This window comes from Rhea americana, unplaced genomic scaffold, assembly GCF_003343005.1.
Source record: "Rhea americana isolate MKP2758 unplaced genomic scaffold, rheAme1 scaffold_111, whole genome shotgun sequence".
Classification (NCBI taxonomy): domain Eukaryota; kingdom Metazoa; phylum Chordata; class Aves; order Rheiformes; family Rheidae; genus Rhea; species Rhea americana.
Genome location: NW_028185162.1, coordinates 1,171,765 through 1,184,906, shown reverse-complemented (window position 1 = coordinate 1,184,906; position 13,142 = coordinate 1,171,765). Strand labels below are relative to the sequence as shown.

The following is a 13,142-nucleotide window of genomic DNA, read 5'->3' as shown; positions in this document are numbered from 1 at the left end:
TCGCCACCTTGCTCGCTGGCTCACCCTCGGCACGGGGCTGGTGCGGCTGGCGCAGCCGTCCCCGCGCCCGCGGCGTGCACCGGGCTCCCGGCTCCGCACCGGGCGCCGTCCCAGTTCCCGGGCCCTAAGCAGCGCAGGAAGCCCAGGGCAAATAACGAAACGCCGCCGCTAATCACRCAAGATTGAAGCCCGATACCGCTATCGAGCAGAGCAGACAAACCTTATAAGCTTAGATGTCTGTCAGGAGAGAAGCAAATAAGTTACTGTATGAAACGAAGCCTTTTAGGGAAGGCTGCGCACCCCTGCCAAAGCCATGGGGATAATGAAAATAGGACAGCTAAATTTAACAGCAAAATGACTTGTAAAGAAATCACTTCGAACCKCCTCTCTGGTCCTCGGAGTCAATAAAACGGTTAGAGCACGGGTTTAGCAAAAATAGTTTCTGTCGGGAGATGACACACGTCTCCCAGCCCAGTTTCGCGCGGAGGCAGGTGGCGGGCGCCGGGCGCCTCTCCCGCCCCCTCCCTGCCTTTGCCGCCCGCTCAGTTGCTTTATGGCGGGTAACGAGCAGCCGCGGGCCGGCGTGGCGGAGCCGCGGGCCGGCCCCACGGCGCCCGCGGGCTGCTGCACGAACCCGCTCTTCGTGGGGCCGCGGCCCCGGCCGAGCGGCGCGGCTTGCAAGGAGCTGCTGGGGACAATAAATATTTTATTGCAAAGGGTAAACAAGAATTTTAGAAAAGTAAATAAAAAGCAGGCGTAAATGGGGTTTTAGGAGCGCTGGCAGAGTGCTGCCGCGGGCCGGCTTTGCCCGCGCTCGGCTCCCTAAAGGCACGGCGCTCGGGCGAGGCCGGGGACAAGGCCGCCGCCGCCACCAGCAGCTTCTTCCACTTATTTCCTGAGCGAACTCAACGTCTCCTTGGGTTTGCTGAGGGAAAAAAAAAATAATACGGGAAATAATGCCGTGGAGGGAGTTCACCTGCGCTCTGAGCTGCGACAGGCCCCGGCCGGGAAGGAGCGGCTGCCGGCGCGGGAGGAGAGGGAGCCCGAAGCCCGCGCGCCGCCGAGGAGGGGGGCGGCTGCGGCGCCTCCGCAGCGAGGGAGCCCCCGGGACGTCGCTTCTCCAAAAAAACTGCAACTCCGTCTTTCTTTGGGGGRAAAAAAAAGAAGGTAGCAAGCGAAGCCCGTGGCACCCGCCGGACTCGCGCTGGGCAGCGCCCGCAGCGGCGCTCCCAACCTCGGCCCGACGTCCCGCGGCCCGGTGGAAACGCGAGGGCCGGGGCAAGGCCGCGCTGGGGAGCGGGGCCGCCAGCGGCACGGCGCCGGCAGAGGAGGAGCGCAAGCGAGGGCCTACAAAACAGCATGTTCAGTTTTATTTCCAATTTTAACTTGTTCTTGACCTCTCCTCACTCCTTCCCAGCAGCGCTGGCCTCGCTCTGTCTCCGTTCCCCGCTGCAACGCCCTGCCCAGACGGATGTTTCTGGTGGTATTAGCTCCCCAGAAGTGGCATTTCAGTCCTGGGTTGCCACAGCAACACTCCCGACCAGAAATATCTTGGCGATGATTTAGCCAACTCCAAAGCAAACAAATTAAACGGAGATGCTGAGGATACCGAAGGGAGCCAGGACCCCGTTCCCACCCCAACCGATGGGAACGGGTCGCCGCACCCTTCGGGCTGGCCCGCGAGGTTGCGCAGGAGAGGCCGCAGCGCGTGGCGGGGCCGGCGGGGAGACGGGCGCCGCGGCGGGCGGGCGCGGAGCGCTGCGTGCCCAGGCGGTGGTGCGTCTCCAGGGCGCTGCGGGAAGGGCGTTCCCGGGCGGCTGGGCCGGCTCGAGGTCCCCCAGGACCCGGGGGTGGGATACGTGACGTGCCCGGAGGTGCCGGCTGCGGACCCCGCAGGCAGACCTTGGGTCTCTCTTTCTAAACGCACGTAAGAGATTCTCCCCTTCCAAGCCCAGGATTCGCCCGGTCACCTCACTTCCACCCCTGCCCAGCACCCCCGGCAGCAGCCGCCCGCAGAGTTTAGCCTCTGTCCCCTCCTTGGCAAAACAGCCTAAAACGAGGGTAAAACGGGGCCGGCTTTCCTTGGGCTAGTGACCTAACAGGTTAGAAACAGGCAGGTTTGGAYCCATCACCTTTGGTCAGCACCTTTCTCGATCACAGCATCCAGCAAGGGAGCTCCAGGTTCTCATCTTGGGGCAGATGTGCCTTCAACAGACGTTATCATGAATCCAAGCTCATCCCAAAACCACCTCCAGCCGTCCAGGRTTTTCCACTCAAAACATTACAATCACTAGAGCTCCGGGTGACCTGGAGATGGAAACATAGAGCCACAAGTTTCTCTCCCAGCTTGCAGATCTTAAGCCATCTTCCAGGCCAAAATGGCCTGGACCAGACCCTTTACGGAGATTTGGGGGCAGCTCTGGTTCATACGTGCTGACATCTCAGCCTGCACAGCAAAGCCTCCCACCCTTGAAGGACTAAACTGGAAGGACACGTTTTCGAGATCACGGTGCATGAAGGACTTGCTTCATGCTACTCTCGCAGCTGAGGGAGGTAAGGTGGGGACTGTTCTGGATACAACCAAAATTAGCGCTGTTATTTGTATTCTTGTGCCCTAAGAGTGAATTAGCTGGTTCTTTAAAAATTCTCAACAGTCAGATCATGCCACTCCTTTCCTTTCGCCTTTGTCATCTGGTGCCAAAGGCAGGCTCAGCTCCATTTCTAATTTGGCTGCTACAAAAACCCACAAGAAATCCCGATCTGGTGAGTACAATTCCTTTTACGGCTGAAGAATGCCCTCAGGCACTCCATACAGCTCCTATGGGCTTCTGAATTTCCCCCAAATGTGTGACAAACAGGCGACAGCGGGGCAAGAAAAGCAAAAAAACCCAGAATCATCCAGTAAAATTGCTTTTATTTCTGTAATTCCATAAGTATAAAACAAATCAGCCCAATATTGTGTGAACAGAGTGGATCATAGTTATGTGACCACAATGAGCCGTCTTACGTCTTCACAACACACCTGGCTATTTACAATCAGACAAAGGACACCATTTCGGAAGCAGTAATTGAGTGGAAAAATATCTCTCATGTAATAAAATAGGAAACCTTGTTTCTTTCGATTCTACCCCTCAGATAATACCCTCCCCCCAAGATACAATGATTTATCTTTCACTACGAAGCACAAACTCGCAGGTTTCTAGATTTGGCTGTTCAGGCATCATTTAAAAAAAAAAGAAGAAGAAGAAAAATCAGCACCTTCCCCAATTCAAGCCGTGACACTAATAACACCTGCTAACAGCTCAATGGTTTCCCTCTTCCTCCTCATTAGGGCTCAGATCAAGCCCAGCAGCCTCTGCACAGCTTGGACATGAGCCTACTCTACAGATGTCTCCATCCCTCCAGGTTCACATAGGGACATCCAGGCTCATTTAACACCCTGTCCCTACTGAAAGCTGAATGGTACCAAAAGGAATGGTCCAAGGAGCTCAATCTGCTCTGTAGACCTCCTTACTCACTCCAGTCCTGCAAACCCTAAACCCAAACCGTGCCTTAAAGATGCCGCTGCTGGAGCTCCCATGGAGCGCAGCTCTTTTCCTGCGGTCCCACAAAACCAGCTCTACCGATCTGCATGGCTCTGCCTGCCTGCCTCGCTCCTCCTGCTGGGCCATGGGCAGCCAGGGATGGGCCACAGGAGGGGGGGGAAAAGCCCACGTGGGAGTGAGCAGGGACATGCTGTTGAGAGGAGAGGCAACGAAAGGAATGGCCCAGGTGGGGAGTTGGGGCCCATGGGGGCCCAGGTGGCAGGTAGCCTTCCCAGCAGGACCACAGACAGCACCCAGTGCCACCAGTTGGGCAACTGGGGCGTGTGGGAGCCCCCCACTAATGGGGCAGAGCCCCCTAACAGAGCAAGGAGGCGGAGGGGAAAAGGCATCCCTTCAGTTTTTTCAGCTGGGATCTCTAGCTTCTTTTATTTGAGGTGGTGACCACTCCAGATACAGACGAACATAAGAAAAAAGAAAATCATGACAAAAGTTAGGAGCTGATTTGGGGAACTCCTATGTGTTAGGGTTTCAGGCAAACCACAAAGCAATGTGATTCCCAGGTTACTGAAACTCACGGAACAACTCGCACCCATGGGAACAGCCTGTAGGCTGAACCCCAGGCACATTTATTTGAGAAGTGCTTGCAGAATGAGACCTTGACTTGTAAGCAGCACCATCGAYCTGATGTACAAAAGAGGGACCAAAATCTGCTGCTGAGGGGTCCTGTTGCTCCTCCCGCTACTTCTGCCATGCAGCATGCACACMGCTGGCAGACTCTAGTTTAAATCCCCATCCTTCATTTCTCACTGGTCTTCTAGATTCATTTCTGTTACAAGAACAAAGTTCCCCAAGCCCTCCAACAAAGTCTCTGCTTCCAACTTCTGACTTCTCTAAAACCTAATGGTACCATCCAGTCTTGGCTGAGCAGAATGCTGGAAACACAYGTAAGACATCACAGTAATGCCAAAGTCTCAAAGACACAAATGAAAAAACTCATGGATTCAGTATCAAGACCCTGAACCATATTTGGACCAGCAARGAAATTACCTGATAGAAATAAAACSTAAGATGCATATCATTTTTGCTTCTCCTTCCTCAGTTGCTTCAAGTAACAACTGCCTTTTTACATTTCTAACGTACCTCCCGAAAGGATTATGTGCCGCAGACGGAAGAGTTCATCCAACAACTGGCCACAATGACACGACATCCTGAAACAGCACACAAGAGTTTTCACAGCTGTTGCCCAACACTCACACAGCTGGTGCTTGCTCAAGGGATGAGGGACCCTTGCCTCCCATCTTTAATTTACTGGTGCAACCCAACATGTTGACTGGCCCCTGAGAAAGGAATTTAAAGTGCTCACAGAGAACCCCRCACTGCCATCCTGGCACTTCCTCTGTGATGCGTTATGCATGGTTGCTTCCCTTTGCCTAGGAAGATCTGTCAGAACAGCCCATGTATGGTAAAAGTGTTGCWGGAAAGACACCGAATTTTACTGAAGAACTCTGACTATGCCAGGCAACAAAAATAAAAATAAAAATAAAGTGATTTTTAAGCTCTGTTATCAGAAAGGCAAAGATCCTAGCAGCTTTTCCCCTAGGCTGCCTTTTGCAACAAGCTCTTGGGTGAAACAGCCACACCAGTGTCCATCTCCAGTCTATTGCACGCAACCAAACGCTTCAGCCAGACACAAGACCCAACCCAAAACCAATGGTCCCCGGTCTTTAATCCCCAAGTTTGCAGAAAAACATACTCTAGCATGTAAAAGCGCCCAGCATGCTGCTGTTGACATACACATAATAAATAACTACTCTATGATTTATCCTGAYGCTTCACCAAAGCATAAAAGAAAAATAATTATGTCTATGGATATTTTTCTACTTCATTAAAATATTTGAACTATAAGCCTCTGTAATCAAAAAGCAGAGTGAAACCTGTCTTTCCCAACCAATGGGACAAGGAGGGACAAGCAACGAAAGAACAGAGGGGGAAAAAGAGAGAGATGTGTCCCTACCRTTAAGAAATGCCGATGTATAAAAATTGGTCCCTCTTAACAAAGGGGATGCCTGTTCCAGGTATCTTTAGTGCAGGTTTCATGGACTCACTATCAATTTTTTAGAGACCTAGAGACTTGCAATAAAAAGACAAATGCAAACTTGCTGCTGCTGGAAAGAACAAGCCTTTGGCTGAGACATGGCTCTGATCTCTCGCACTCAATGGCTTGGTATTCGGTCACTCACGGTTGTAACCAAATGATTGCAGGAACAGAGCAACGTTGCCAGGGCCTTCAGCGGTGTGGCATCTCTGCTGACAATACAATAACAGAAACTTCATCTCTCTTAAAATAGCCTTTCTGTTAGAGGGTTCAGAAGGATGTTTGGTACAACCACTTCCATCTCTCTGGTGTCAAATAACACTAAACACAATTACCAGTAGGAATTTAATAGCAACTTAAAATTTCATGATTCTATCTCTCTGTGCATGTGCCTGAAATAGAGCTTTTTAAAAGATCTCCATGTGTTTCAGAGCCATAATCATTATTCACTGCTCATTACTGTGACCTTTACACAAGAAACTCTTGCACACACATAYGTAGTTGGGTAAAATTAATAATCACACACCAGACCTTCAGCTTAGGGAAAGTAATGCCATTCTGGTGGGGCCACTTGGCATAGAYGGACCAAAGGAGTCACTGCTGGTGGGACTGACCAAGGCAGTGGCATCCCAGGGAGAGGCCAGAAGGCAGCCGAAGTGCCCAGCTGGACCCCATCCCACAGAGCAACATTGAACAGGGCTGCAATGCTCTGAATCAGGTCTAGCCTCCACCTTTCTCCTGGATTTTCAGCCTCCAGGAAACACAKAAGTGATTTCTTCTGAAGTTACTGGGCTGGTTCTGACTACACAAGAGGCTGAATTCAGCCCTGGATTAAACTCCTACTGGTTATTTTCTTGCACAGAGAGCTGGAGATGATTTATACTAAAACAAGGTGAAATCTACCCTTTGGGGGAAGAGCAATCACACATATATGGCATTAGTCTCACTGAAGCCTTATTTTGAAGGCTTAAGTAGTACCYGGGTCATGCCCTGGTCTTCTGCTCCAGGGCGAGCTTCATCTACAGTGAAAATAGCTTTTAAAGAGGAATTGGCTGTCCCATTAGATCACCAATTAAATCAATCAGACATAAACTGTTTGAAAAATAAAACTTCTTCAAGACAAAGTATAATAATATTTTAAAAAAATCAGCAACGACCTTCCTGTAACCACAGAATATCTATAAAGATTTTTTTTAAAGAGCTCCATATTAAAATTCCTTGAATACATTATATATTAAATACAGTTACAACATTTCATGCAAGGTTTTCTGTACATTAAATCAGCTCAGTAGTATAACAGTTCTGTACATTCCCACTGGTCTGGGGGCTCTACTCATCTTTTTCAATGCTGGTGATGGAGAAAAGAAAGGAAGGATAATTTTTGGCACATACTATACAGAAGAAGATTAGCTTGTTAGCCCATACAAAAGAGAAACAGAGAAGCACTGGAAGCTTTTAAGAGGCAGAAGTAAAATAAAAACCCAGGCAGGAAAAGAGCAAAATACTATCCAAACCACCTGGCTTAGTGCCATTGGATACTCCAGGCTGGAATTTAAAAGAAAGGCATGGTGTCCAGCTAAGTATTATCAGGATGGGATCATGGAGAAAAGAGKAAAAAAAGAGGGAGCATTTGGAGAGCTGGGAAAGAAATCACCTAGAAACATATGCTCAGCTGATGTCACTCAATGGAGAAAGGTCAATATACTGGATCCCAAAATCCATTCCTGATCCATACACACCCACTTGTACACTGCATAATTCCTGCTGCAGAAACATCCAAGAGGTTAAAATACAGCTGATGCCTTATAAAAAGGGATTCCATCAAAAACACTAGTTCTGGAGAATGACTATATTATGTACAAACATACATTCGTTCCTATCTTGAAGGTAAATCAYTGCTGTCAAGGCTGTCTTGTGCAAGATAGCGTTGTCCTCCTGGACAGAGAACACAAGCTAATGGACAGCTGCTTCTAAAGCTCTGTACACTACTCCTGTTGGGGAAATATTGAAAAAAAATAACCTAATAAAGGGAGTGTGACCAGGAACGAGCAGTAGACGTGAGGATCCAAAGCTGGTCGTTCCCAGGTTTTCTTTAAATGGTTGTCTCTACAAGGAAGATGGCTACAGCTTAAATAGTGCAGGAGATCTAACAAGATGGTCTGTGGAAGAGAAAAGACAAGACTAAGTCACGCTTTGATATCTGATGAGCCTGAGAAGGTGCAGGGCTTTCCACAACAAGGAGAAAAACCACAGAACAATGTGATAAATAGGGAGATCTTCAGCATCCATCCCACACACGCATGCACGCACACGCAATCTCTACATATAAATACACGTCCACAAGATCTACAACTTTGGTAGTTATCCAGGATATAGCCTTGAAATATAGCCTTGAAACTACCTTCAGACCTGCTGCCGAAGCACCTAGGCAACACAGCTACCCTAGCACTGAGCCTAGCCCCTGCATGAGATGCTCTTGTGGACACCACCAAGGGTCAGTGCCCATAATCTGCTGCTGCCACGTGTCCTTGTTTCCTCCCCTGCCCTCGCACAGATCCTAGCCCCTCCCAGCACAGAGAGCTGTCCTGGTGTTACCTCGCCCAGCTCAGGAGAGCATCCTCCCATCCACTTTCCACATACATTCAAGTCTTGTCTTAAAACCAGACTCTCCTCCGTTGATCTCCCATGAAGGAAGCCTTCACTGAGCTCACTTGTTAGGGTGAAAATTTGAAAAAAAGGGTCTAAAATTTTGCAAGAATAAATTCCCAAGGAACTGGGTTACAACGACTCAGTTACATATAGGTCCATCCCCAAACCATACTTTAGCTGTCCAGTAATTGCACTGTTATGTACAGGAAAAAGAAAGCTACGAAACAAAACAAAATCGGTATTTTTCTTTTCGACAATTCACCCGCATTTGTCTGATAATCGGACACATGCATGTCCTGCTGGCTTCTAGTGATGGTCAAACATGCAAGACTTCAGTCCGAGTTACAAGTTAGGGTTCCTTTATTTAGGAGAGTTTCCTTTGTGTCATTCATTTCTTGTCCTCTTCTCCTGAAACAAAGAAAAAGGAAAGTATTGGCTAGTGTTCAAAAGCAAACCAGCTCCCCATTTTTGTTGTCACAYACAGCCCTTCCTGCTTCCCAGGCTAGGAAAGGACCCCGTACAGCATCCAGAAAGAGCCAGTCCTATAGGGCCCCTTTGGCATGAGCTGGAAACACACGTTGAGCTCCTGCYGTGCTTGGCTGATGAAACGCGGAGCATCCGGCCCAGCGAGCGGGGGCATCCCACTTTCCCCACCATGAGCTGGGAAGCAAGCCTTYGCTCCATCACCACAACCCTTACTGGCAACTTCTGAACAAAGAAGTCCAGAATCAGTCTACTCTGAAGTACCGCCAAGAAGTGCAGAAGAATTTTCACCTAAAAAACAAGCCAGCTGAAATGTCGCGATTCAAGAATAACTCAGGCATAYAACTTTTAAGAAACAAGAAAAACTTGTAAGAAACCAAGAAGTCGCCTGGGTGTCTTGGGCAGCTAAACAGTCCCCACCAGAGCAACTGAGCAACAATTAGGCGGTTAATTGGCTGGCCACAGCAGTTCCCCAATCCACTAAACCTTGTGGCTGTGCAAACAGCTACACGGCCATGATGCGCCGGGTGACTCAGGGACAGGAAGGGGGCACTTCTGCAGCATTAGCACCGAACGTTTAACCACAGCCTCAGGCCCCTCAACCCCTCCAGACACTTTTGAAAATATTATTCACAGGCCTTTGAGCAAAAGCACCCAAGCACACAGACCTGCAGGCCTTGCAGTGAGTCTGAGATTTCCAAAAAACCCTGAWATCAGCCACGTGCCCAATGCCCACTTAATTTTAATAGGATCTAGATGCCTMAATGCCTCTGTGGAGCTCCCTGCACACCAGTGAGAGACTACAAGGTGGGTCCAAGGAACTATCTGCAGAAATAGCTGTTGGGGCCATCTCAGTTCTCCGATCCCATTTTGATCCTGCCCCACAATACCAAATTTATCAAGGCTGTCACAGCCCCTAAACTCATGTAGATTTGCATCCAAACATGAGCCCTTTTCCTGCAAGATCTGCTCTCCACCAGAACAGCACAGGCTTTGCAGGACGTTTTCATTATYGCTTTTGACTCTTCTCTTCTCTTACCGTGTTCCTGCACAAGCGGACGCTGGGGGAATGCGGCCGCTCACCCCCGGCACCGATCGCTCCTTCAGCTGAGCTCTGGCAGCAAACTGCTGCAGCAAACGTGTGAAAACAAGCACCGCCGCCGCAGGGCCCCCGGCAGCTTCAGCCGAGACGCCGGCTCCCAGGAGGAGGCGGAAAGGGAAACGGGCTCGCGTCCCTCGGGACTGGCACAGCGGCAGCGCCGAGCGCTGCACTCCCAGCTGGCAGCAGCTTTGCTGCTCCCGCAGCCAGGCCCTGCAGCTCGAGGATGTTTTCCTCCTCTGTTTCCCTCTGCTCTCCTGTTTCTAAAGCATGGCATGCACCAAAAAAAAAAAAAAAGAAAGAAAAAAAGGAAAGAAAGAAAGAAAAGAAAAAAAAAGCCAGTAGTGCTGTAAAGTCCCATCTGGAGAGATTCACATACTCAAAGGTGCAGCAACGCTCTCCTCGAGTGTATCCCTCAGCTCAAACAAACGACTTGGCATGTCGGGAAGCATTCCTTCCCCTTCCGCGCACAGCTTGGCTAAGGTAGCCATGCGCAGAGATTTCCCTACAAGGGCACACCATGGCCTTGCAAACACAGTACCAGCTCTTCTGCTGTTCTCCGTCTCCTGGAAAGATGACGACTATTTTGTCCACACTGAAATTGCATCGCTACAGCCGCCTGCTTGCTTCGCAGGGCCTTTTACGGACTGCTGTTGTCTCCAGGTGTGGCTGYTCCAGGGAGAGAAGGGAGAGGAGGGTCCTTCTGCAAAGCGTTGCAGCTTTTTTACGATCAGAAATGGAGATTATGACCCCTGTATCTGGGGCCGTCTCTGATGGRTGTTGGGTTGAGGGATCTGGAGCCCTGGGGCTCCCACCGAGCTGAAGTCACTGCCCCAAGCTGCACCATCAGGCCACGCACCATAGAGATGGTTCCCGTATGCTTGTCACTGCACTACTACACTGGCAAACTGCTCTTCACATGGAGGATTTCRAAGCATAAAGATGAAATAAGAGGCAAAATTTCCCTCCGCAGTCAGGATGCTCACACAAATGCACAATCTCATGTTCAAATCAGCCCCTGCAGCAGAAGAGAGCTGAAAACAGCGCTGCACGGGCCGAGGATGGGCAAAACACCAGAGTGGGAACACTGAGAAATGGGCAAGTTTGCTTCAAGATAGTGAAAACGAGAAGGACAATGAGAAGGTGCAGGGTGGGGGCCAGCAAGAGGGCAGGGAGAAGTGGCTGACGGTTACGGAGAGGAATGAGCACTAACGATTATAACACAGGGACTTCTCTGGACATTCAGAAAAGAGACTTTGCTTCATTTTGGCACAGATCCCTGGAAACCTTCCTTCTGCATGCCACAGGGCTGAGAAAGAGCAATATACTTGCTTAGATACATACAGGATGGCAAATATTAAAAACATCAGGTCAAGAGGTCCTGGAGGGTGGTCAGTCACATGAGCAAAACCTTTGCGAATCCATCAGTATGTATCTATCTGAGAATGACTTTGTGGAAGCCTGGGAGAACATCTCCAACTTCCCAAACTGAACATCTACAGTTAGACCATGCTGACAGAGCTCAACCACGCGCTCTCGTTCATTGTCTCCCACTCAACTTTGCTTCCCAAAACTGAGACAGCAGAAATCTCAGAGCGGCCAGAGATGGGTGAAGGCAGTGATAAATATGCAATGCGTGTCAGGTGAGTAGGCAGAGACATGTGAAATACTGAGACTAGAGTAAAACTTGAAGAGTCTCTGCTTTCTTCCACTTCAAGGACAAAGGAAAAAAAAATCAACGGAAATACAACTGATCTAAATTTAATCAAAGGAGAAGCTTTTTCATGCAAAAACTGAGTCAGCAGAACTCACAGCTATAAATCTGCATCCATTCCCTAAGGGCTAAGATTTGGCCTGGAGAAACAGCTACTGCTAAACGACAAAAACACGCCGAGTTTTCAGAARCACTGAAGCCCTGGGCTGTCTGTAGGGAGCAGAGTGGGCAGCTGGGCTGGGGGCTTTTGGCCTCTGTGCTTGCAATTGCACAGCGTCCCACGTCAGAGACCATCGCCCAAGCACCGTCTTGCAGAGGCTTAGCTACAGCCTGGCTCCTTGTGACAACTGCCACATAAACRGCATTCATGGGCTTTTTAGACCTCCTTGAGAAGCAGAACGTGGGAATCCGCTGCTAGAAGGAGGACTTCTCGTACAAGAACACTTTTGAGCTAAAATCGTGATCCTTTCACTTCTTCATCACCTCCCAAGTTGCCATCCAAATGATGAATGCTGAAGCACATTGATTTCTTCTCAGCTCTTCCGGAAAGCCTGGCCCAGAGGCCAGGTTTTATATTAATGACTCTTATAACTCTTTTTTTTTTTTAATCTTCATGACCTTTGCAGTGCTATATTACACATCTYGAGAAGAAAGCACACTGCCAGACACTTTCCTTATTTGCAAAACTGATAGACACAGAAACTGGGGATCCTGCTCAGCAGTGCTGTCCTGCAGCTACCAAGACATCGCAGAAAAACTAGACAGGATGGGACTTTGCGAGCCTCCCAGCCACCATCATCATGACCAGCTCCACCTGCATCGCTCCTCACCCACCCTCCTCCACGATGTGACCTCCACCACCACCATCTCCCCACTCTTCACTATGAAGAAGAAAGCAGAACAGGGGCAAGAGATACTCCGATCATAGATACATTATTGGGTAGTTTTCAAAAACACGTTCACCCAGACACTGTCCAAGCAGGTCCCCACAACACATGACAAGGACTTTGGCAAMAGCACAGGAATACGGTATTCAAAGATGAAGCACGTAAGAAAGCCAACCCTGTTTGCTCTGGAGTCCTGCAGGTTTTCAACTGGTGCTCCCCGTTCCACGTGTTTCTTACTGTCCTCAGAATTCCTGGCAAAAAAATCACAATACCACATTTAAAAGTGGTTTCTGTTTTGTTTTTAAGTAAATCTGCCCAGAGGAATGAGGAAGATGCAAGGTTTTAATTATTTCTTTCAAATGGGATGATTTAAGCATGATTTTGCCCTGTAGCTGTGAYTGAATAGCTGCATTGAAAAACTCTTGCTGGATGAGACACAGAGCAACTGGTTAGCATGACCAGCACCAGCACCATGACCGTGTGGATGGAGGTGGCCCAGGGGAGCAGACATGTCAGTAGCATGGCAGGAGGGACCCAAAAGCTGAAAATACTGTGAGCTGGTACGATCACATTCAAAAGGATTGCATGTATTCCAGAAACAGCTGCTAGAACCCCCACGGTGCCCTTCTTCAAAGAACATTTAATTTTTAGAGAGAAATGCAAACTGTGG

At 49.3% G+C, this 13,142-nt stretch overlaps 1 protein-coding gene across 1 annotated transcript in view; it reads right to left on the bottom strand.

The window, feature by feature from the left end:
- Positions 1 to 2,897: 2,897 nt before the first annotated feature.
- Positions 2,898 to 13,142, bottom strand: part of ATP2A3 (ATPase sarcoplasmic/endoplasmic reticulum Ca2+ transporting 3) — a 48,353-nt gene continuing 38,108 nt past the window's right edge. Inside the window, exons 20-21 of the mRNA XM_085315090.1 lie at positions 12,648 to 12,723; positions 2,898 to 8,697 (exon numbers count right to left, since the gene is read on the bottom strand). Of these exons, the coding sequence (XP_085171216.1) occupies positions 8,622 to 8,697; positions 12,648 to 12,723 (152 nt within the window). The 3' untranslated portion in view covers positions 2,898 to 8,621. The remainder of the gene's footprint in view (positions 8,698 to 12,647; positions 12,724 to 13,142) is intronic.